This window comes from Musca vetustissima, unplaced genomic scaffold (assembly GCF_032173495.1).
Source record: "Musca vetustissima isolate MV318-11 ecotype Yass unplaced genomic scaffold, APGP_CSIRO_Mvet_v1 utg4060, whole genome shotgun sequence".
NCBI lineage: Eukaryota > Metazoa > Arthropoda > Insecta > Diptera > Muscidae > Musca > Musca vetustissima.
In genome coordinates, this window is record NW_026884815.1 from 194,139 (window position 1) to 219,740 (window position 25,602).

At 33.3% G+C, this 25,602-nt stretch overlaps 1 protein-coding gene across 5 annotated transcripts in view; it reads right to left on the bottom strand.

Annotated features, from left to right (window-relative positions):
• Positions 1–25,602, bottom strand: part of LOC133331834 (protein alan shepard) — a 43,921-nt gene that overhangs the window by 9,991 nt on the left and 8,328 nt on the right. For 3 of the 5 annotated variants that reach the window (XM_061540215.1, XM_061540218.1, XM_061540214.1), the window contains exons 3-5: positions 20,613–20,737; positions 3,811–3,952; positions 3,359–3,732 (exon numbers count right to left, since the gene is read on the bottom strand). In XM_061540215.1, coding sequence (XP_061396199.1) covers positions 3,359–3,732; positions 3,811–3,952; positions 20,613–20,737 — 641 coding nt within the window. The remainder of the gene's footprint in view (positions 1–3,358; positions 3,733–3,810; positions 3,953–20,612; positions 20,738–25,602) is intronic. The other 2 variants (XM_061540217.1, XM_061540216.1) reach the window with 1 other exon arrangement.

Consider the following 25,602-nt stretch of genomic DNA (forward strand, 5'->3'; position numbering starts at 1 on the left):
TTTCAGAGAGATATGACATTATAATCCTCTTAAAAGTATTTTATATACATAGCATGCTTTTAGGAGGTTCTATATATATAAGATAGGAGAGCTCTTATAGACAATATAAAAATAAAACCCTTCTAAATTGAACATATATTGTCTATGAAAGATTTGTGTAAGGTCTTCTGGGTACTGATGACGTGCAGAAATTGTAGACATTTTTAAATAATAGTCCAATTTTCTGTCAATGAAAATCTATTGGCTGCAAAAACATCTAAAAAAGGTCCGTAGAAGGCTGGTCATTTACAGAGGCCATGTACATGTGTTGCAATACAGTGGGTGAAACAAGTATGATCCCAGTTGGAAAAACAATAGAGATATTTTCCTGAACTATTACAGGACCTGTAAAAGATCTCTAGATTTGGAAAAAATGAACTTTATTTTTCTCAATAAAAGTTCCACAGAAGATATTTTGTCAAAGAAGACCTGTAGCAGGTCATTTGTTTATGGTTAACTCGTAAAAATTATTCTATCAATGACGGACCTGTAGAGTGTTTATCGTCCAGAGAAGGACTATATAAACTCGTTTGCAAATATGGAAACTGTAGATGTTTTTGGGAAATCTGTTAAAGCTTTTATCTCTCTTGAAGGCAAGTAGAAAGGCTATATAGAGGACCTAAGGGGAAATCTCATTTCCAAGTGTTACCTGTGAAAGATTTTTGGTCTATTGAAGACCTGAGGAATGTTTTCATTATATGGAAAACATTATAAAGTTCTTCTGTCGGTAGAAGAAGGAGATTTTGATATGTCAAAATTCTCAATTAAAGACATGGCAGTAACTTCTGGAGAAACTCTGTCTATAAAATAACTGTATGAATATGTTTGTCAAAAAGGTCTACTGACAATAAGTCTTTTGTCTACAAAAATTCTTTCTTCTATATAGGACTGTAGAAATTAGTGCACAGAGGTCTAAAATTTTTTCCATGGATGACCTGTGAAATGTGTGAAGGCTGGTCATTTACAGAGGTCATGTACAGAGGATATATAAAAGGTCTTTGAGTAGAAAACCAGTGGAAAGTCTTCCTTCAATAGAATGCCTGTAGAAAGACTTATGCTTATAGAAATCCGATAACAAGTTTCCCTTTAATTGAAGGCCATCAGAAAATCTTATGTATAGAATGTGTTGTAGAATAGAAGGTCTAATGTTTATAGAAGAATCTGAAGAACTTGTTTCTATAGGAGACCTGTATATAAAGAAGACATTTCAATAAAGGAATTGTAATATATCTTCTTTACCTGGGTACCTCTTAGAGGTATTTTCTCTATATATAGCATACCTGTAAAAGGCCTTTAGCCCATAGGATACATGTTAATATAAAAATACATTTTAATAGAGGAATTGTAATATGTCTTCTTTACATGGGGATCTCTTAGGGGTATTTTCTCTATAGAATACCTGCAGAAGCTATTCTATAGAGAAAATACTTCGAAACGGTCACTAAAGATCTTCTACTGGTCAAAAGAGCTTCCACATTTCTTCTAAAGTCTTCTAAAGGCAAAAAGCCTTTTACAGACAAAAGTGAAAGGCTTTTTGCCTTTAGAAGACTTTAGAACAGTGTTGGGCAAAATTAAATTGAGGGTAGGTGTGTGTGAGCGAGGGGGGGTACCCCTATATGGGGGTTACCCGAATAAATTGACCTATATTTATAATTTATAGTGGATAGATTTGCTACCTAATAAGAACTCGACGTACTAAATTACAGTCAATTCGGTCCATCAGAACCCCCAAAATACCAAAAATTTGGGGGTACCGTTATATGGGGACTACCAGAAAAACTGGACTTATATTTATAATTTTTAGTGGAGTAATTTGGTACCCAATAAGAACCCAATGTACAAAATTTCAGACAATTCAGTTATAAAACGAGCTCAAGAACCCCAAAATACCGAAAATTGTGGGTACCCTTATATGGCGACTATCCGAAAAAGTTGACCTATATTTATAATTTTTAGTAGGGAAATTTGCTACCCAATAAGAACTCAAAGTACCAAATTTCAGCGAATTCGGTCCAAAAATGCGATCAAAACCCCCAAAATACCGAAAATTGGGGCTACCCTTATATGGGGACTATCCGAAAAAATGGACCTATATTTATAATTTTTAGTAGGGAGATTTGCTACCCAATAAGAACTCAAAGTTCCAAATTTCAGCGAATTCAGTTTAAAAAGTGCTAAATAACCTCAAAATACCGAAAATTGGGGGGTACCCTTATATGGGAGCTATGCCTAAACGTGAACCGATTTTCTCCAATTTCAATAGGGTTCGTTCTTGGGCCAATTAAGTGACCTGTGCCAAATTTCATCCAAATCGGATCATAAATGCGACCTGTACTTTGTTAACAAAAATACATGGACGGACGGACGGAGGAGCAGACAGACGGACATGCATAAATCGACTCAGAATGTGATTCTATGCATATTCTCAAAAGCAACCATGGGTCTATCTCGATTATTTTTGCCTGTTACAAACGTGTGCACAAAGACATAATACCCTGTACCACAGTGTGGTGAAGGGTATAAAAAGAGAACATGTGTTTACCCATCGGCCCTCAGTTACGGTAGCGTATATGGGTAAGAATGCCTGCTTTAGAAGAAATGCGGAAGCTCTTTTGACCAGTAGAAGATCTTTAGTGACCGTTTCGAAATTCTTCGAACGTAAATTAAGGATCTGTAGAATGTCTATCGTCCCTAGAAGGACTATATAAACTCTATTGCAAATATGGTACCTGTAGATGTTAATGAGAAATCTATAAAAGCATTTCTGTCTCTTGAAGACACGTAAAAGGGCTACTGTCTATTGTGGATCTATGGGAAATCTTATTTCCGAGTATTAAATGTGAAAAATCTTTGGTCAGTAGAAGACCTGGTAAATGATTTCATTATATGGAAATCATTTTAAAGTTCTTCTATCTGTAGAAGAGGTTTCTGTATGTGACAGAGTTCTCAATTAGATGGCATAATGCCCATGTAGGATTTGTAGGAAATAGTTATTCCGGAGAGCCCCTGTCTATGAAAGACATCTAAATATGTTTTTCTATTGAAGGTCTACTGACAATAAGTCTTTTGTCTACAGAAAATCTATAGAAATTATTTTTTCTATATAGGACCTGTAGATAATTGTCCACAGAGAACTATTGGATGAAATGTGAAATGTTTTATTGTCGGTTGGAGACCTGTGGAAATTGTTTGTCTATTTATTTATCTATACCAAAAAATCTCCAAATATTTACAAATTATTATTCTCTATGTCCTTTAAGGTCTTTTATTGACTTTGTTCTAAAAATATCAGAGAAAAAAACGTTCTTCTCCTACTCACCTGATCATCTACCTGAGTGATCGGTTGTGTCATCATATAACTGGGTATCCATTGTGAACCAGCCATTGGATAACCACCCACCTGGGGTGCACCAAAACGTGAATATGGCACACCAATTGGTGTACCCATATTTACACTGACACCATTCTGTTGCATAGCATTTGGATCATAGGCCACGGGGATACCCTCAGTGGAGACATCACGCCACGTTCGTCCACTCTGATCGGGTGCTTTGAAGAGATTCTTCTTTTTGGGACCGCCATCGGCAAATTTAACTAGAAGTGGATCTTTGGCACCGGGAATAGTTGTACCATTAAATATGGCAATGATTTGTTCACATTTTTCACGGCTTTCCATGCGGGCAAAGCCAACACCTGTGTGACAAAAATAAAAGCAGAATGGAAATAAATTTATTAGAGATTATTATTATATGAAAAATATTCATCATTTACCCTTTGAGTTTAGTTGAGCATCACGTAAAATTCTTGTTGACACCACCTGACCATATTTCGAAAGCATACCCTCCAGATCGGTCTCTTTGAAGCTGGGTGGTAAATTTGCAATGTACAAATTTGTGGGATCCTGTTCTTGTTGCTGTTGTTGGTTGGATAATGCAAGTTGGCAACAATGTGAGTGAGTGTGTGGGTTGTTGGGTGGGTGGATGAATTTCAGTTGGTTGGTAGGTGTTCATGTCATGATGTTGTTGGGAGTATAAAAAATAAAAAAATAACGAAAAAATATTGTGTTTTCAATTGTTAAAGGTTGAATGTTTTATAAAAAAATTATTGGTATTTTTTTTCAAATAAATTGGCCGCACACATTTTTTTAGTTTTATTTGCAATGTGGTAGTAGTAGATGACGATGGTGTGTTGGTGGTAGTGGTATGTTAACAATTGCATATAGAGACACACAAAAACATTTGTTGTTGTTTTTGTTGGTTTCAATTGTAAATTAACGACAAAACAAGAAAACATTGAATGGGAAATTGTGTAGGTGGTGTATGTCGGTAGGTCGATGTTAGGCGATGTCGTTGTTACGGTGCAGTAATTGCAATAGTGTGCATGTGTAGTAGGTATTGTTTTTTTTTACATTGCAATAGCAAATGTATTAGTAGGTGGTGTAGGTGTTGGTAATATACATAAAATAGAGTCGATTCATGTGCGAAAAAAACGACGTCAAGTTGAAAACGTTAAATTCATTTTGTTTGTTTTCCCATTTGCCAAAAGCACACACATTTATAAAAGTTCCAAATAGTATGTGAGTGTTGGGTTATTAATTGTAGAGAGGAATAGAAAGAGAAAGAATGAAAAAAGAAAGAACAAGAGAAAAAAATAGTGTTTGTTTTCGTTGTTAGTGAAATTCATTTGCTTCTATTTCAAGTTAAAAAAACAACAGTTTTGTAAAACTTAATTTTAATAATATAAATGGTTGTTGCTGCCTGCACTCATGTCCTTATGTCTATGTGTATTAGTTTAACAGTGTATAAAGGTGTGATATCATGTAGTTAACGTATGTATATTAAATAATGCGCCTGCATGTGTATTGTGTTGTTAGTTGTTATGTTGCAATACAGTGGGTGAAACAAGTATGAACCCAGTTGGAAAAACAATAGAGATTTTTTTCTGAACTATTACAGGATCTGTAAAAGATCTCTAGATTTGGAAAATATGAACTTTAGAAGATGTTCTACATATAAAGGGAAGTGTAGAAATGAATCAAGAATATCTGTTTCTTCATTTTTAAAAAAGACATAATGATGGTGTACTTTACAGATTAGAATCAAGGAAGGATTTCTCTCTATAAAAGTTCTGCAGAATATATTTTGTCAAAGAAGATCTGTAGGAGGTCATTTGTTTATGGTTAACTTGTAGAATGAAGAATTCTACAGATCCTTCATTCTGTCAATGAAGGATCTGTAGAATGTTTATCGTCCAGAGAAGGACTATATAAACTCTTTTGCAAATATGGAACCAGTAGATGTTTTTGGGAAATATGTTAATGTTTTGGGAAATCATTCTGTCTATGAAGGATCTGTAGAATGTTTATCGTCCAGAGAAGGACTATATAAACTATTTTGCAAATATGGAACCTGTAGATGTTTATGGCAAATCTGTTAAAGCTTTTCTGTATCTTCTGTCTGTCTATCTATAGAGGACCTAAGGGGAAATCTCATTTCCAAGTATTACCTGTGAAAGATTTTTTGTCTATTGAAGACCTGAGGAATGGTCTACAGATATTTCATTCTGTCAATGAAGGATCTGTAGAATGTTTATCGTCCAGAGAAGGACTATATAAACTCTTTTGCAAATATGGAACCTGTAGATGTTTATGGGAAATCTGTTAAAGCTTTTCTGTATCTTCTGTCTGTCTGTGTATAGAGGACCTAAGGGGAAATCTCATTTCCAAGTATTACCTGTGAAAGATTTTTGGTCTATTGAAGACCTGAGGAATGGTCTATAGATCTTTCATTCTGTCAATGAAGGATCTGTAGAATGTTTATCGTCCAGAGAAGGACTATAAAAACTCTTTTGCAAATATGGAACCTGTAGAAGTTAATGGAAATCTGTAAAAGTTTTTTTTTTGTTTCTTGAAGACACGTAGAAAAGCTACTGTGTATAGAGGACCTAAGGGGAAATCTCATTTCCAAGTATTACCTGTGAAAGATTTTTGGTCTATTGAAGACCTGAGGAATGGTTTCATTATATGGAAAACATTATAAAGTTTTTCTGTCGGTAGAGGAAGGGGATTCTGTATATGACAAAATTCTCAATTGGATGGAATTATGTCTATGTAGGATCTGTAGAAAATTGTTGTTCCCGAGAGACCCTGCCGATAAACACATGACAGTAAATTCTTGAGATATTCTGTCTATAAAATAACTGCATTAATATGTTTTTCTATGGATTGTCAAAAAGGTCTACTGACAATAAGACTTTTGTCTCTAGAAATTATATAGAAATTCTTCCATGTATATATAGGACTCTAGATAATTGCCCACAGAGGACTAGAATTTTGTCCAAGGATGACCTGTGAGAAGTTTTTGTCAGTTGAAGACGTTTGGAATATATTTGCCTATGGAAGACTTGTAGAAGATTTCGGTCCACAAGAGTTCGAACAAATTGTTAAAAGTGCATCTACATAGAATACCTGTGAGAAGTTTTTGTCAGTTGAAAACCTTTGGAATATATTTGCCTATGGAAGTCTTGTAGAAGACTTCCGCCTATAAGAGTTCGAACAAAGTGTTAAAACTTCATCTATATAGAATACCTATATAAGGTCTTCAAGTCATAACATATCTAATGAAGTGGGGATTTTTCTTAGAATAAATAAATCCATAAGTGTAGATTTTTAAATATATTTTTTCAAACAACTACCACATCCACAGAAGTCGATTATTTTAAAATGTTTTTTCAAATGCTATCAAACTCACAAGACAGGATTTTATAACAATATTTTTTCAAGGACTATCGAATCATAAAAGTTGATTTCTTTAATATTTTTCCAAGGACTATGAATTTCATAAGAGTTGATTTCCTAAGAAAATATTTTTGTAGGACTAATAAATCCATTCGTGTAGATTTTTAAACTATCGTCAAATCCATAAGCGAGGATTCTTTTTAAATATTTTCCAAGTACAATCATATCCGTAAGTTTGGATTTTTACAAATATGTTTCCATGGACTATCTAATCCATAAGAGTGGACATTTAACAAATATTTTTTCCAAGGACTACCAAACCCTTAAATTAGGTTTTTTATAAAAAAGGCTTGGATTTTTTTCATATTATTACAAGGCCTATTAAATTTAAATAATTTGTAAGGACGAATAAGTCCGTTCGAGAAAGACTTGATAATTCCTGCTGCCCGTGTGAGTCCTCATATCTACAAAATGTTCACGCCCATAGTAGATCTGTTCTAAAATTCTGTTAAATTGAACTGGCTGCATACTTATTCCATCTGCTGTATTTTGAACACATTTGAAAAACGGGAAAACTTCTTTGTGTATATGTATGTGTTAATATATGTGTGTATATGTATATGTGTGTGTGATGTTTAAATGAATTTCAACAACCTAAACTTAGTTTTCGTCGTTAACTAGTGAATGAATTTCTATGTATGGAAGCACTTTTTATTATTGCAACCTTTTCGCTTAAAACATACATACAAACATATGTATGTAGTTGAAGCTGAACAGAAGCATATTCCAGCCATATATACAAACACGCATTTGCATATTACATTTCTATGTAAATGTTGGCTGTTTGGTTTCACAGGTAGCTATGTGAGCTGCATACACACAGAGATGTATTTTTGTATCTATGTATGTATGCATATGCAAAAAAGTTATAAGTGCTTTTTAATTAGTAAAAAACATACTTAATGTTAAAAGTACATCAAATAGTAACGGCACAAAATAAAACTGAACAAAAAAAAAAACACATATTTCAAGTACTTTAATTAAACGCGGCAATAGACAGACACGTTAGTCGGAATCATGATAAGTTTTCATTAATGTGTGAACGTGTGTTCACATTTCACATACCATCAAAAAAAATTTTTGTTAGGTTCTTGATATAATTATGTTTATTTTGGACGATGCTACACCAAATGTTTGTTTTAAACATTTTTTTGTATTTTAAATTAAAATTTTCAAAACAATTTAATTGAAAATAAGTACTTGAAAAATAGTTTTATTTTGTGTTACATTTTTCACTTTATTTTGTTAATAGTAAATGCTTTAATTGAAAATTATTTGTAATTTAGCTTAGGAGTATGTGTAAAAGAATTTGCTTAATAACATTTGAAGATTTTTAATTTTATTTACTAGGAATTTTAAAATGTATTATAAATATATTAAAATAATTATTTTCTATAATTTCAGAATATTCATTAAATTCCTTGTTTATTTAAAATCAGTCAAATGTTATTAATCAATAATGTGTGAGTTTGTATGTGTGATAATGACAAGAATTTTTAAAATACCTTAATTTTTTTTGTTACATACATATTAATTGTTATTATATTAATATATGTTTTATAAAAATACGTTTTAATAATAATAATGGCTTAATAACTAAATTAAATATTTATTATCAATTTCACATAAATAACTTGTTAAAGGCCGGCTCAATAGTAGCGTTAAGAGAAGAAGACATGGGTTAATTCCATTTGTAATTACATTTAATGGAATGAAAAGAAATGGTTTCTATTAAATTTATGTAAAATTAATATTGGAGGAGACTACACTGATATAATCAGGAAAAAAACATATTTACTCTTAGCGCAATTAATTTCAAGTTTTACAAAATTTTCTAATTTTTTACAATAGGTACTAAATCGTTGTATATTTATTTACTACATATACATGTCTCTGCGATAACTAATTCACGATTTTTGATATATTTATATCTTTATATAGAGCTACAGGATGTATAAAGTTGTTTTGAAATTTTTAATACCTCACAATTTTATTTATTAAATTAAAAAAAAAATGATGTATTGACGTAAAAGCGTTTTAGTACTAAAAATAATTTTGGTTGTAGTCAAAGAAAATATAACATATAATTGTTACTAATAAGTAAATAAATATTACATACTGGCCCTAAAAACTGCAAAACTATAAGATAAAAATAATTAATTACTACATGTATGGGTTTTTTTGATTATCAAATTCACTAGCTTGGTTTTTTATACCCTACACAAGTATGTTGTTAGGGTATTATAGCTTTGTGCAGCCCCCAAAAGTTTGTATCGCCGCGAAATATTGGTATATAGACCCACCTTTAAGTACCCTCGTCATATCTCGACTAGCTGAGTCGATCTAGACATGTGTGTCCGTCCGTCTGACCATTATAATTTGTAAACGCGATACAAGCCACTATTCTGGCCAAAGTTAAAATCGGTTAATATTTAGGGGATGAGATGGACCAAAAACTTTATTTTTGTAGGTTTTTCTGGTCGCTCCAGAGGCCGCAATTATGGCCAAAACACAGCGATTTTTTGCATGTAGAAGGGGATCGGGCCAGAAAATAAGCATGCCTGTTTTGATAAAAATCGGTCAGTATTTAGCGGGTCAAATGGACCCTGACTATTGTGTGAAAAATTACAAAATTTGTATTTTATGGCGTATATATTAACTCCAGAAGGACATAGACCCGAGAAGTTTATACCAATTATATTGTCCTATGTACTCGGATGTGGGAGTTACTCTTAAATATCTACAGATGGTTACATATACAGATATTATTTAGTAACCCATTACCACACTAGAGGGCCGAAATATAGCCCTGATCGCTTTTAAAATTTCCACGAGGATCCATTTATGGTCAAGGACAATGCCTATAATTTTCGGTGAGGATCAGATAATAATATTGGGATGAACTGGACCGAGAACTTAATTTTTTGTATTTTTTTTTTCGAATCGGTCTATAGGCCACAATTGAAAGCCGAACATCGCAACACACATCGTAATATTAGTTGACCTCTAGTCGGTCAAGAGGGTGTAAATATTGAAAAATATTCCCCATGCTCAGAATATAGAACCCGAAAACGTTAGATTTTCCTGGAAGTTGTGTAGGGTATCTTATGGTCGGCTCCGTCCGACTATACTGCTCCACTCTCTGGTTTTAAATAATATTTTTAAAAGGATTTTTTATCCATAAGAAAAATGATTTTTCAAGAAATTTAAAAGTGTTTTTTTTTTTATTTCAAAGACTATGAAATTCACAAGAGTGTATTTTTAAAAATATTTCTTCCAAGGACTATCAGACCGATAAGGGTTGATATTTAAAATAGCTTTTCAAGGAAGTCATTTTGGCAAGTTATTTGTGATACCATTTGTATTTTGTTATTGCAAAATAGTCAGGCGTAATTCCAAAATACTTTAAAGGACTATAGAAATCTATAATCGTGATTTTTTTCCAAATAACTGTTATCCGTAGAGGACCGGCCAATAAAAGTTTCACAGAATAACTTACTTCTATACCGGAACTGTTGGAAAATGCTGTATCTAAAATGTCTTCGTGAATATATTTTTCTATGAAGAAATGAAAGTCTTCTGCCTTTTTGCAGACCTGTGAAATAGTCATGTAATAGGCCCTAGCAGGTCTAAAGAAGTGTGGATCTTTCTAAGGATCATGGATTTCTTTAGATTATTTTCTCAAGGACTAGCAAATTCAAAAATTTATTGAAGGACTACAAACTCATAAACCAGGATTATGAACAAAAAACTTGTACAAGGTTGATAGGCCAAAGGACATAACTGTGGATTTTGAAAAAAAGATGTTTTCCAGAACTATTAAAGGCATAGGCGTGGTTTTTTAAAAATACCTGTTGGAAAAATTTTGTCTATAAGATACCAGTGGGAATATGTTTTTTTGTCTATATAAAATCGTTAGAATTTTTTCTGTCTATATAGAAACTATAGATAATTGTCTACTGAGGACCTGAGGGGACAAAATTGCCCATGTATGACATATGAAAGGATTTTTGTCTGTTGAAGACCAGTGGAAAATTGTATGTTTATCGAAAACTTGTACAAGGCCTTAAGTCAATAAAAGGTTGGAAAAATGTTAAATTTCATCTCCTTAGAATACCAGTATAAGGTGTTCAGACCATAGCAGGTCTAAAGAAGAATGGTTTTTTCTCAAAACCATTAAATCCAAAAGTATTGATTTTTTAAAATACAAATACATAATACGGGATTTTATAGCAATATTTGTCCAAGGACTATCAAAATTGAAAGAATATATTTTTAAAGAATATTTTTCCAAGGAGTATTGAATCCATAACTGAATTTTTTTAAATACTTTTCCAATGTTCATAAGAGTTGATTTTCTAAAATTATTTCTTGTTGTAGTAGATTTTTAAAGTATTTCTCTGACTTAACCGTAAGCGAGTAGAATTAAAAAAAAAAAAAACATTTTGCATGAACTATCGAACCCATAAGGCAGAGTTTTATAAAAATATTTACCCAGGAACTATTGTATCCATAAGTGTGGACGTTCAGATTTAGCTCCCATATATATTTTCGTTCTATTAAATGTAAATGGTGCACCAAAGTCCCTATATATCTTTCGATTTGCATGAAATTTGGCACATCGTAATGAATTAGGTCTAGAATGATGTGTGCTAAGTTTCCTGAAAATCGGTTCAGATTTAAATATAGCTCCCATATATATTTTCGTCCGATTAAATGTAAATGGTGCACCCTATATATCTTTCGATTTGCACGAAATTTGGCACAGCGTAATGAATTAGGTCTAGAATAATGTGTGTTAAGTTTCGTGAAAATCGGTTCAGATTTAGATATAGCTCCCATATATATTTTCGTCCGATTTAAGGTAAATGGTGCACCAAAGTACCTATATATGTTTCGATTTGCACGAAATTTGGCACAGCGTAATGAATTAGGTCCAGAATGATGTGTATTATGTTCCCTGAAAACCAGTTCAGATTTAGATATAGCTTCTGATATATCTGACCAAATGAAACATTTTATATCGGCTGCAGAATGACATGTTTATGGTTCCAATTTCATTTTACTGGTCCTTTAAAAATGAGACGTGGTGTAGGGTATCATATAGTCGTCCAACTGTCCGACTTTACTACTTTCCTTACTGGTTTTAGCCGTTGTTGTTTGATTGCCAAAACATAAAACTGAATAATAAATTGTTTACTTTAAGAACTAATGTAAAATTAATTGCAACGCATATTAAAAAAAGTGTAAAGGATACATTACACATTTACAAAGGACTTATGATAAGTCTGTTATATAAATTGCTGTTGTTAAGAACTATTAAATGTTTACGAAGAATTGTAATTTTAATACTTGTTAATGAAAAGACTATTTATTGTATTATATAAATTTAATGAGTTCATATATACTATGTGTATGTATAAGCTACATGTTGTTGATATTAAGGTGGAGGAATTGATAAAGATTCGATTTTAAGGCTTATAAATTTCAGTTAACACAAGAACTTAAGCATGAAGACTATTAACAACAACTTCGAGTCTTTCACGATTGTGTTCTTGAAATGCATGAAAATTATTCGGAATATCATCGAAAAGTCATATTGCCTGATGATATCTATTTCCACCTTGGTAGTTGCGTCAGCAAAGAAAATTTTCGTATTTGAGTCTTTGTATTTTTTTCAAATAAAACTTACTCCACCTTAATATATGTTTGTGGTATAGGTATATAATCTCTAGTATATAAATAATATTTGTAATACAACATAAAGCAAATATTATTTTTCAAGAATTACTTTTACAATATAAATACGATAATAAGTATGTAAGTTTGTATTTCGCATTTGCGTATTCTATCTTCTAAGATGATGTTAAAGGGATTCTCATTGATAAATACTTGTTTGTATTCTAATACTATTATGGAATATTTAAAGATTACAAATATTACAAATTATAACTGCAATGTAACCAGCAAACCTATTGTCGGATGAGCGTCTGACATATTTTTCCAGGCGTCTTAAGCGATTGTGAATTCTGAGCAATTGCCAATTTGACCGAATTTACTACTCCAGAAGAATCAATAATTTTGTATTGTATTTAGAAATTTTAAATCTTTTTCAAATTTCCGAAATCAGTACAAATTTGCATTTATATGTTCAAGATTTTTTCCAAATAGGTTTGCTGGGTAGATATGATTCTTTTTTTTTGTAATACTCTACACACTCACACTACATGAATATACACTTTTTGTATATATTTTCAATAAATTGTAATATAAATAAATATACTATTCACTGTTTATCTTTACTACTTGTATTTCTTATATATTTAAATAAAAAAAAAAACATATAGATCTATTCGATTGAAGATATGAAATAAAAAGTAAGAACTAACTATTAAATATAAATAAAATGAATGAATTTCTATTGAAATGGAATTTCTATTCTATTGGATGTATTCAATGGAAATTATATCAAAATACCTACTACCATACTACAATTATGTTTATATATAGAGATATTTTTAACATAGGGGTATTTATTTAAATAGGGAGAAATCTAAATGGGAATTAAATAAAAAAATAAATAATTTAAAAATAAACAATAAAAAAAAACATTGTAAAAAATGTACAAAGAATGATGGGGCAAAATGTTGCCAATTAAAAATGTATTTCATTTCCTTTCGATAAGGAAAGTTTGTCCGTCTGTCTGTCCATGTTAAATTGTAAACAAAGTACAGGTCGCATTTATTATCCGATTTGGATGAAATTTGGCACAGTTCACTTATTTGGCCCAAGGACGAACCCTATTGAAATTGGGAAATAGCGTACTGAATTAGTTCCTGAATTAGTTCCAGAAAAATGTGAGACAATATTCGAGAAAATCGGTTCAGATTTAGATATAGCTCCCATATATAGTTTCGTCCGATTTAAGGTAAATGGTGCACCAAAGTCCCTATATATCTTTAGATTTGCACGAAATTTGGCACAGCGTATTGAATTAGGTCTAGAATTATGTGTGTTAAGTTTCGTGAAAATCGGTCCAGATTTAGATATAGCTCCCATATATAATTTCGTCCGATTTAAGGTAAATGGTGCACCAAAGTCCTTATATATCTTTAGATTTGTACGAAATTTGGCGCAGCGTAATGAATTAGGTCTAGAAAGATGTGTGTTAAGTTTCCTGAAAATCGGTTCAGATTTAGATATAGCTCCTATATATATTTTCGTCCGATTTAATGTAAATGTTGCACCAAAGTCCCTATATATCTTTCGATTTGCACGAAATTTGGCACAGCGTACTGAATTAGTTCCAGAATAATGTGTGCCAATTTTCGAGAAAATCGGTTCAGATTTAGATATAGCTCCCATATATAGTTTCGTCCGATTTAATGTAAATGGTCCCCCAAATACCCTATATATCTTTCGATTTGTACTGAATTTGGCACAACGTAATGAATTAGGTCTAGAATTATGTGTGTTAAGTTTCTTGAAAATCGGTCCAGATTTAGGTATAGCTCCCATATATAGTTTCGTCCGATTTAATGTAAATGGTGTACCAAAGTCCCATATATCTTTCGATTTGCACGAAATTTGGCACAGCGTACTGAATTAGTCCCAGAATGATGTGTGTTAAGTTTCCTGAAAATCGGTTCAGATTTAGATATAGCTCCCATATATAGTTTCGTCCGATTTAAGGTAAATGGTGCACCAAAGTCCCTATATATCTTAAGATTTGCACGAAATTTGGAACAGCGTACTGAATTGGGCCTAGAAAGAGGTGCGTTAAGTTTCCTGGAAATCGGTCCAGATTTAGATATAGCTCCCATATATATTTTGGTCCGTATTAGTGTAAATGTTGCACCAAAGTCCCTATATATCTTTCGATTCGCACGAAATTTGGTATAGCGTAATGAATTAGGTCTAGAATTATGTGTGTTAAGTTTCGTGAAAATCGGTTCAGATTTAGATATAGCTCCCATATATAGTTTCGTCCGATTTAATGTAAATGGTCCCCCAAATACCCTATATATGTTTCGATTTGTACTGAATTTGGCACAACGTAATGAATTAGGTCTAGAATTATGTGTGTTAAGTTTCTTGAAAATCGGTCCAGATTTAGGTATAGCTCCCATATATAGTTTCGTCCGATTTAATGTAAATGGTGTACCAAAGTCCCTATATATCTTTCGATTTGCACGAAATTTGGCACAGCGTACTGAATTAGTCCCAGAATGATGTGTGTTAAGTTTCCTGAAAATCGGTTCAGATTTAGATATAGCTCCCATATATAGTTTCGTCCGATTTAAGGTAAATGGTGCACCAAAGTCCCTATATATCTTAAGATTTGCACGAAATTTGGCACAGCGTACTGAATTGGGCCTAGAAAGAGGTGTGTTAAGTTTCCTGGAAATCGGTCCAGATTTAGATATAGCTCCCATATATATTTTGGTCCGATTTAGTGTAAATGTTGCACCAAAGTCCCTATATATCTTTCGATTTGCACGAAATTTGGTATAGCGTAATGAATTAGGTCTAGAATTATGTGTGTTAAGTTTCGTGAAAATCGGTACAGATTTGGATAGAGCTCCTATATATATTTTCTACCGATTTTAAGAACATAATGCATATAACTTAACCAGGGGAAAGTTTCAATGAAATCGGTTTAGATTTCGATATAGCTTATATATATATAATGGTCCTTCAAAAATTTGACGTCTTTTAGGATTCATCTGTTGAATATACCCAAAAAGGTGAAGGGTATAATATAGTATATAAAAAATTTTCGATTCTGCACATCTATATAATAGACCTTAAACTCGCCTGAATGGTACTTCGCTTTAGATAATTTCGTTCGCTCCAACATGTTCATAGATACTCTATATCTTCAGTTGGTCCCTGTTTTTGTTCCTCATCTTGTCGTCTATAAGGAAGTTTTTCAGTTCTTAAATATGCTCTTCCGTTCGTATTTGATTACACTTTGTTTCACCAGTTCGTTCAAAAGATCATCTGCTGCACCTTGACTCTCAAGATTGCCTGAGTAATCAGTCCATCCCAGCCTTCAGTATGTATTGCTTTAAATTCATTCTATGAAGACTCCCTGACTTTAATTCGTCTATAAGGACACCCTGCCCCACCTCAGCTCATTTATAGAGTTCGTCTATAGAGACTCCTTTCAGCTCGCCTATATAGTTTCCCTTTAGCTCTTCTATAGATGTTCCTTTCAGCTTGTCTGAAAAGGAAAACTTCAGCTTGTCTGAAATGCAAACTTCAGCTCGTCTATAGAGACTCCTTTCAGCCCATCTATTGACTCTCCCTTTAGCTCCTCTATAAAGACACCCTTCATCTCGTCTATAAAGACTTTCATTATCTCTTCTATAAAATCTATTTAAATCATTTACCACATTAATTTTTGTCCCACCGATCTTTGTAAAATAATGTATATAATTAATAGAAAATTCTTAAATAATAAAAAAAAAAAATAAAATAAAAAAATTATGTTCAAATAAATGTGTATGTTATTTAAATTCAAATGTTCAGTGTCCCTGATGTCCTTTCCGAATGCAAAACAGGAAAAAAATCCTATCACATGAACGCACCGGAACTTATTGCATACATAAACGCATATACACACACACAGACACGTTTATATACACACTATGTAAAATACTCCATTGTTTCCTCAAAACCCAAGAATTCAATTATTCTCGAAATAAGTACAAGAAGAAGAATAAATATAAAAAAAAACGAAAACAACGACACAATCTAAAAACTGTACAAGAAACGGAAACGGAGAAAACCCTGAGAACATCTCAAGAATGCACTAGAAATGGAACTGTAAAACACCGAGCTATGAAATGCTATAAAAACAGAGAACACTGGAAAAAGAACGACGTAAAAAAACTATTTATAATAGAAATATAATCATTATAATGGCATTTGTGCGTTCATGACACATACCAACAGAAATAGAGTCCTGGCCAAGGACCAATCGACTTTTTCAATAAGGGAAAATATGTTGGTGGCTATGTAGGGGTTTCAATGGAGAACAAGGAGAAGAAAACATGTACTGTCCAAGTTGCTGTGATAGAGACAAAACTTCATTCGGCTGTTGATAATCTTGGTAGAAGGGCACAACTCGTCCCTCCCTCCGTCTCAAGCAGAAAAGGTGTGCAAAAGAATGTTATCATCACCCTCTGCTTGATGGTGGGTATTATGGTCAACGACTTTCCGTTAAATATGCACACCAAAATGTCATAGACCGAACCGAACAGCATTGAGTTGTTTAACCCATTGTTAACAAGTTCATAATACTATTAGAGAAAATCTCGTTAGGTAAAAGTATTTCTATTTATTTTTCTCACATGGTAAATGTCATAAGTTTGTTATACCCTGCAAAAAGGGGGAGGGGCGTCCTTTTAACGCCAAGGAATTTTTACAACCCTATTAAGGGAATTTGATTTTAGCAAAAAAGCAAAGGAAATCTTAAAAGTATTTCTTTATTGCAAATTGAGTAAATATTTAAAAGGAAAAATGTGTGTGTGAAGGTTTGTGGAGTACACACGCTTAGAATGGAGTCTGTGAAAATTTAGAGGGTAATGTAATGTAAGATGGTATTTTATTAACTTCAAGAGGGAGAGAAGACGTGGAAACGGTTAATCAGGTTTCGGAAAGGGATTTCTAAACTTTTGTTATACATATATTTGAGATTATACTATACGGAATTTTTATAATCCATTGAAAATTCTGAACCTGTTCATTGTAAAAATTCGTTTTTCACAGATTCATGAATGAAATCGATCAACATGTTTGCCCTAATTAATTTTATATACTGCTCGGCATATATATTTCAACAAATGTGTTTCGTTTTAATTATTCCTCAGGAAGTTAGAGTTCAGTGAAAATTGCTTATGGTATCATCTGGTCGGCGATATCAGACTATACAGATCCGCACCGCTGGTTTATTAATAAATATTTTAGAATTAAAATTAGGTGTAAAGGGTTGGGTGCAATCAAAAAATATGTAAATTTCGGCCGGGTTTTTCGATTTTTGTTGTCTCAATCATAGGTATACTGGGAGGGATATTTGGAAATGAAAATTACTGCCGATTCGTTTAAAAGGGTGTCCAAAATCCTCTAAAATATCGAAAATTAAACAACGAACCTATGTTGATAACTTCATTAAAAAACGTATTCAAACTCTCCAAAATACCGAAAAGTTGGGGATGTTCAATAGGGCTTTCCTAAGTGGACTTATGAGAGTCTAAAATGTGTTGAATATATTGGATGGAGGGGTTCTCCTGTACGGAGGATGGTACGAATGATTGATTTTTGTGAAGAACATCATCCAGACCAATGCCTTGAAATAGATTTAATTCAAAAACCAGTAAGGAAAGTAGTAAAGTCGGACGGGGCCGACTATATGATACCCTTCACCACTATGGGTATATTAAACAGGACCATTAGCATGAAATTGGATGAAATAAAATATGTGATATTTATCTAAATGTGAATCTACCTAGATCTATCCATAAAGTATGTAAATCGACTTCAAACAAATATAAATAGGTCATCCGTTGGCCTATGTCTGTACTTCTAAAAAACGCAACTATATGAAACTTGGCAGACATCATTCTAGGCTCAATTAAGTACGTTATCCCACATTTCGTGCAAATCGAAGGATATTTAGGGACTTTGGGACACCATTTACATGAAATCGGACGAAACTATATATGGGAGCTATATCTAAATCTGGACCGACTTTCTCGAAACTTGGCAGACATCATTCTAGGCTCAATTAAGTACGTTATCCCAAATTTCGTGCATATCGAAGGATATATAGGGACTTTGGTGCACCATTTACATGAAATCGGACAAAACTATATATGGGAGCTATATCTAAATCTGGACCGATTTTCATCAAACTTGGCAGACATCATTCGAGGTTCAATTCAGTACGTTATGCCAAATTTCGTGCAAATCGAAAGATATATAGGGACTTTGGGGCACCATTTACATGAAATCGGACGAAACTATATGGGAGCTATATCTAAATTTGGACCGATTTTCTCGAAAGTTGGCAGACATCATTCTAGGTTCAATTCAGTACGTTATGCCAAATTTCGTGCAAATCGAAAGATATATAGGGACTTTGGTGCACCATTTACATGAAATCGGACGAAACTATATATGGGAGCTATATCTAAATCTGGACCGATTTTCTCGAAAGTTGGCAGACATCATTCTAGGCTCAATTCAGTACGTTATGCCAAATTTCGTGCAAATCGAAAGATATTTAGGGACTTTGGGGCACCATTTACATGAAATCGGACGAAACTATATATGGGCGCTATGTCTAAATCTGGACCGATTTTTACGAAACTTGGCAGACATCATTCTAGACCTAAATGATTAGGCTGCACCAAATTTCGTGCAAATCGAAAGATATGTAGGCACCGTTTACATTAAATCGGTAAAATATATATATGGGAGCTATATCTAAATCTGAACCGATTTTTCCCAATAGGGTTCGTCCTTGGGCCGAATAAGTGACCTATGCCAAATTTCATCCAATTCGGATCATAAATGCGACCTGTACTTTGTTTACAATTTAACATGGACAGACGGACAGACGGACGGACGGACGGACATGCATAAATCGACTTAGAAAGTGATTCTATCCATATTCTCAAAAGGAACCATGGGTCTATCTCGATTATTTTTGCCTGTTACAAACATATGCACAAAGACATAATACCCTGTACCACAGTGTGGTGAAGGGTATAAATATCCTGGTATTAAATAAATAGGTATTTTGGTCATAAGATCCCATTGGCCATATGAACCGCAACTTCTTAAAGAGTTACAATAATTTTTTTTAAGACTTTACATGAGTTCCTTATTCTTCACAGAATAAAGAAAACGATAACATCACGAACAAACACTGCCATATGTGATCATATGGTTGTGGTGGTGTTGATGTTGAAATGAAAATTTTTCAAAGAAATAGTTTAATAAACAACGCACTCTGCTCTATATAAAAATACGAAGAAAAATCTTTTCAAATTCAAAAGGAGTAATTGAATTATTCAACACACACACACTCGCATGCTTATTATTGTTATATATACAGCACTTGTACGTGGAGCATTGGGAAAATAAGAATTTTAATCTTGCAGTGAAATGGTGAGTTTTGCTGCCCTTCCTCTTCTATGAAAAATAACAGGCTAATAAAATAACATGGAAAACTTGTTCGGTAAGAGCTATGGAATAACGTTTTTAATTCCAGAAATTTTATATATTTGTATAAACAAATCTTTTTAAAATTAAAAAAAAAATAAATGTTAGAAATTTGGTATTTAAAAAAATTATTTCATTTGATTATTTGTCAACATAAAATTATGTATTCAACTTTAATGTACAACCTTCCCGTTGACCAAGTTCCTGGAATTGCTGTTTTCAAGTATATTTACTTTACCAAAACTCAAGGACACTGAACAGTTTTTCATAATGTTGTCAGAAAATTCAATAAGTAATATTATTTTAATAATCATAAATTATAATATCAAAGTTTATACGAAAAAAAACAAACTAAGGTCCAGGTTAGCAAACAATATGAGTTTCAAGAAAAAAATATTGTTTATGAAAAGAAAAAAAAGTTAAATTGTAACAAAAAAGGAATTAAAATAAAAAAATAAGAAAACTGAAAACCAAAACAAAAACAAAAGAACAAAAAAGGTGAGGGGTGAGGGGATGAGTATTACTTGCATGCAAACAAACGTACAATGGCCGGCCTATGTAGTACCCAAACACCCACTTTGGCCATTTGAGCTTGAACGCCCTTTGCCTGTAATCCTTTGACGGCTCCTTCAGCGTAGGCTGGACACTCAAAGTCCACAAAACCATAACCTGCAATAATATTGTTGTATGTGTGTTTGTTGAAAAGAGAAAATAGAAGGGGGAAGAAAGAGAGAGAAAAAAACGGAAATTATATTTCATTAAAATGTCAAAATATCATTATTATTGTCATTAATAAATAATCAAAACAAAATCAGAAACAAATGCCAATACCAAAAAGCTCCACACAACACCAAAATGCGGAAAATACGAAAAGCAACATTTTAATTACAAGCGCCATGCATTTTTAGTATAGCTTATAATTTACTAACATGCTAGAGTCAAATTATTTTCTATTATTATTATTTTCTAGTAGTAATAAATTATTTATAAATCTATTCTTACATACATACGTTTATTTTTTTTTTATAATATTGTAGGGTCTAAGAGAGCGCTATTTATTAAAAAATTATTATTAGTATAAACTACAACGCCATAACTTTTGACAGAGATGTCACATCGCTTAATGACATACCCCGTTTGAAGCGTCAGTCCAAGCAGTTTTTTACCATGAACCAATATACGCCACTCGAGCGCTCTGAAATAGTTGAAATTTACATTCAACAGAAGAAGTCAATTGTGAAAACTCAACGTGCTTTTAAAACATTAAAAATAATGTGAGAAATGCGCCTTCTAAGAACACTATTAAGCGTTTATATGAAAAATTTTCGACTGGTAAGGCTCTTTCTAATCTGTAGAGGCCATATAAAATTCGACCAAGGCGATCGGCCGAGAATATCGCTGCCGTACGAGCCAGTGTTGAGAGGTCCCCAAGAACATCCCAAAAACGCCGTTCTCAGCAGTTGGGCATGGCTCGGTCCACTTTACAACGGATTATTCGCTTTGATTTGCATTTTTTCCCGTACAAAATTAAATTGACGCAAAGAATGTTGCCTGCGGACAAGCCTCGTCGATTGGAATGGGCCCAAAGAGTCATCGAAATGGCCGAAGATGACGAGCAATTTTGGAACAAAATTATCATGTCCGATGAAGCCCATTGCACATTGAATGGGACCGTAAATAAGCAAAATTGCCGTTTATACGCCACTGAAAATCCTCAGGAGATTCAAGAAGTGCCTCTTCATGACGAAAAAGTCACAGTTTGGTGCGGCGTTAGTGCGAAAACGGTCATTGGGTCGTTTTTCTGAAAATGGCCAATCAGTTACCATCAATCAGGAGCGTTATCGCGACATGATGACCAATTTTGTGATCCCAATTATTCGTCGAAAGCGTATGAGGCAGTTCTGGTTTCAACAAGACGGCGCTCCACCGCCCACAAGTCGCATAACAATCGATTTTCTGAAGAATTTGTTTCCGGGCAGTTTGATGTCGAAAAGTGGTGATTTGGACTGCCCACCGCGTCCGATTTGACGCCACCTGACTTCTTGTTGTAGGGATATTTGAAGTCAAAGGTTTACTTTAACAAGCCAAGGACCGTAGAAGAGCTCAAGGACAACATTCGTGAAGAAATAGCCTCTATTCCGGCCGAAATGTTGGCAAAAACGATGGAAAATGCAGCAAAAAGGGCACAATACGTCATCAACGCCAGAAGCGGCCATTTGAGAGATATCATATTCAAAAATTGATGTAAACAAATCTACTTGGAACAAATTAAATGATTAACATTGCCATACGCCAAATTTTTATTTTTTTCTTTGATTTAATAAAAAAACATGGGTCCGTCGAATATGTATGTTTGCATTAAAATTGATTAATAATAAGGCATAAATCATAATTGAAATTAAATATTACGGCTAATGGGGGTATATAAACTTGGCTATGATAAAAATTTGCCTCATTTAAATATTGGTTTTTGACCCCAAGTTTCTTTGGACCAAATTCGTTTCAGGCAACTATGATTCAATTTACAGATGTCCGTCAGTCAGTTCGACTAACTCTCGAAGTTTGCCGCACAACTATGTGGTAAATGTATTATAGCTTTGTGTGGCTCCAAGTGTTCTTGTAAATCCGCGAAATATTGGCCTTGAACCAAGCTTTTTGTATACCAATCTTCATATATATAGACTAGCTGAGTTGATCTAACCATATTTGTCCGCCCGTCATTATGTCCGTCCGTTCATTATTATTATTTGGTCTATAGAGGGCCTCTATTTATTTAGGTTAATTTTTAGAGGATGGAATGGACCAAGAGGCCATAATAATGACCTGAACATCAAAAATTATACACGGGGAAGAGCAATTGGCCAACGAATAAGCATGAATGTTATAATGATGATCAGTCAATACTTAACAGGTCAAATGGTCTGAGCATTTGTGTGAAAATTACAACATTTTCACTCTGTGGCGTATTAAAGATATAGGGCCGATCTTTAAACCGCCTTGTAATTCTAAAAAAAGTTCCGATCAGATGATGACCGAGAACTTTATGTTTTCTAGACGCTTTAGAGGCCACAATGTGAAATCGAACACAGTAAATATAATACGGGGAAGATATCTGGACAACTAATTGACTGTTTTGATAATTATCGGTCAATGTTTAGGGAAACAAATCACCCAAGACATGATTCGGAAAAGATGATGAGCAAGGTGCAAATATCGCGAAATATTGCCTAGGCTCGAAACATAGATCCACAGAAAGATAGAGTGCAGGTGTAGTTTTTCAGGTTATGATATGATCGGTCCTGTCCGATTATACTGCTCCGCTCACTGGTCTAAGATATTGCAAGCGAAATGTGAAATGAATACACCCCCATACTTATGGTTTCAAGTAATTTTAATTTTTTAATTTTACTGTTCATATCGGCAAATATTCCACATTGAATCCACCTTGGAACCCATTTCCATATGGGCGAAGTATCAGAGGGGATAAATCTATATAGAAGTTATTTGCACTAAATCGAAATCAAAAAGTTGACCATCTTTTGGTCAGTGACCCAAGTAGGTTCGATAAAAATATTACGATATGGATCAAATTGGATACTTCATTCGCTTTACATGAAATTGATTTTTTTTCAAATTGTTGATCCTTTATGTACGGTGGACATATAGGTTTTATTTGTATACCCTACACAACTATGTTGTAAGGCTATTATAGCTTTGTGCAGCCCCCAAAGTTTGTAACGCCGCGAAATATTGGTCCTAGACCCACCTTTAAGTATACCGATCGTTCGACTAGTTTTTGTCATGTGTGTCCGTCCGTCCATTATATTTTGTAAACACGATACAGGCCACAGTTATGGACCAATCTTCACGAAATTTTGCATGTAGGATGGGTTCTGACCAATGAAGACCCCTATTTTTGTCAGTTTTTCTGGTAGCTCCAGGGATCGCAATTATGGCCCAAACACCGCAAATTTTTGCATGGAGAAGAGATCGGGCCAGAGAATAAACATGCATGTTTTGATAAAGATCGGTCAATATTTAGTGGGTCAAATGGGCCCTGACTTTTGTGTGAAGAATGACAAAATTTGTATTCTATAGCGTATGTATTTACCCCTGAAGAACAAAGACCCAAGAAGCTGATAGCATATCCAAGAGGAGTGCTTGACCTTTAAATTGATACCATTTATATGGTCGTATGTACTCAGATGTGGGAGTTACACTTAAATATTTACAGGTGCTTACGTACTGATATTATTTAGTAACCCATTAACACTAGAAGGCGGAAATATAGCTCTGATCGCTTTGAAATTTTCCATGAGGATCCAGGTATGGTCAAGGACCGATCATGATCAGATAATAATTTTGAGATGAAATGGACCGAAAATTTATTGTACCCTATGTTGTCAGGGTAACGCCGCGAAATATTGGACCTAGACCTACCTTTAAGTTTCTTGATGATCTCAGATAACTAATGGTACAAAGGTACATTCCACAACATATTTCACCACCTCAAAACTAGAACCACGAAGTAAATGTGAGAGTTTCATTATACGAAATATTATAATAACGCAAAATTTTGTTAACTTTTGAGGAATATTCAATGGTCGGCCCCGTCCGACTATACTACTTTCCTTACTGGTTTAATATTATGTAGATTTAATAAAATTATTACGATGTACAATAGAGGGAACAAACCGAATACTTCATTATATAATTGCTAGTGGACCGAAAGCCTCATCTTCGGAAATCTTTTAGATTTGGTAAAAATATTACATCGGAATTAATTCAGACTTGCAATTAGCTCGAAAAGATAAAGATTACAAACATTGAAAAGAAGTGGAGTGTTGTTAATAGCCTTAAAACGTTTGCAATGTTTGGATCAAATCGGATACGCCATTAGGACAAGGACCTGTTTTAAATGCTAATTTGGACTATTCTGAAAGGGTGGTACCGGACGTCATTTTTGGCCAATATAAGGCTTTGGTAATAATAGAAGATGGGATCTAAGCATGATTAAAATCCGCATGATATTGCACATTTATATACCAGAAGGAGTGGACCTATGGACACAATACAGACGGACATTCCTTAATCTACTTCAAATTTTCAAGATTACGAAGAGATACATTTTGTCATATTAAACCTTTATTTTATTGCAAAAGTATTGGAATTTAAGAAAATAAATATAATTGTTATCAATGGTAATATGAGAATTCCTCATTAACGCATCAGCGTATACACATCCGTAATATAAACCAGAACTCTCTTTTGTAAAACGATATTCAATTCGATTCGACAAGCAATCAAAATAAAATCATGTAAATAATAAAACCCCGTAATCTTATTACAATACTATGTAAATGGTGTTAAACAATTAACACTATTTGGCTTTTGAAAATATTGACTTGCACGAAAAACAGTACAATTAATTATATAAAATGGAAAATAAAATACAATTTATTGATTATATTTCCAATGAAAACTACGTACACACAACACATACACAGGCGCTACTATTCTAAAATACCAGAGTG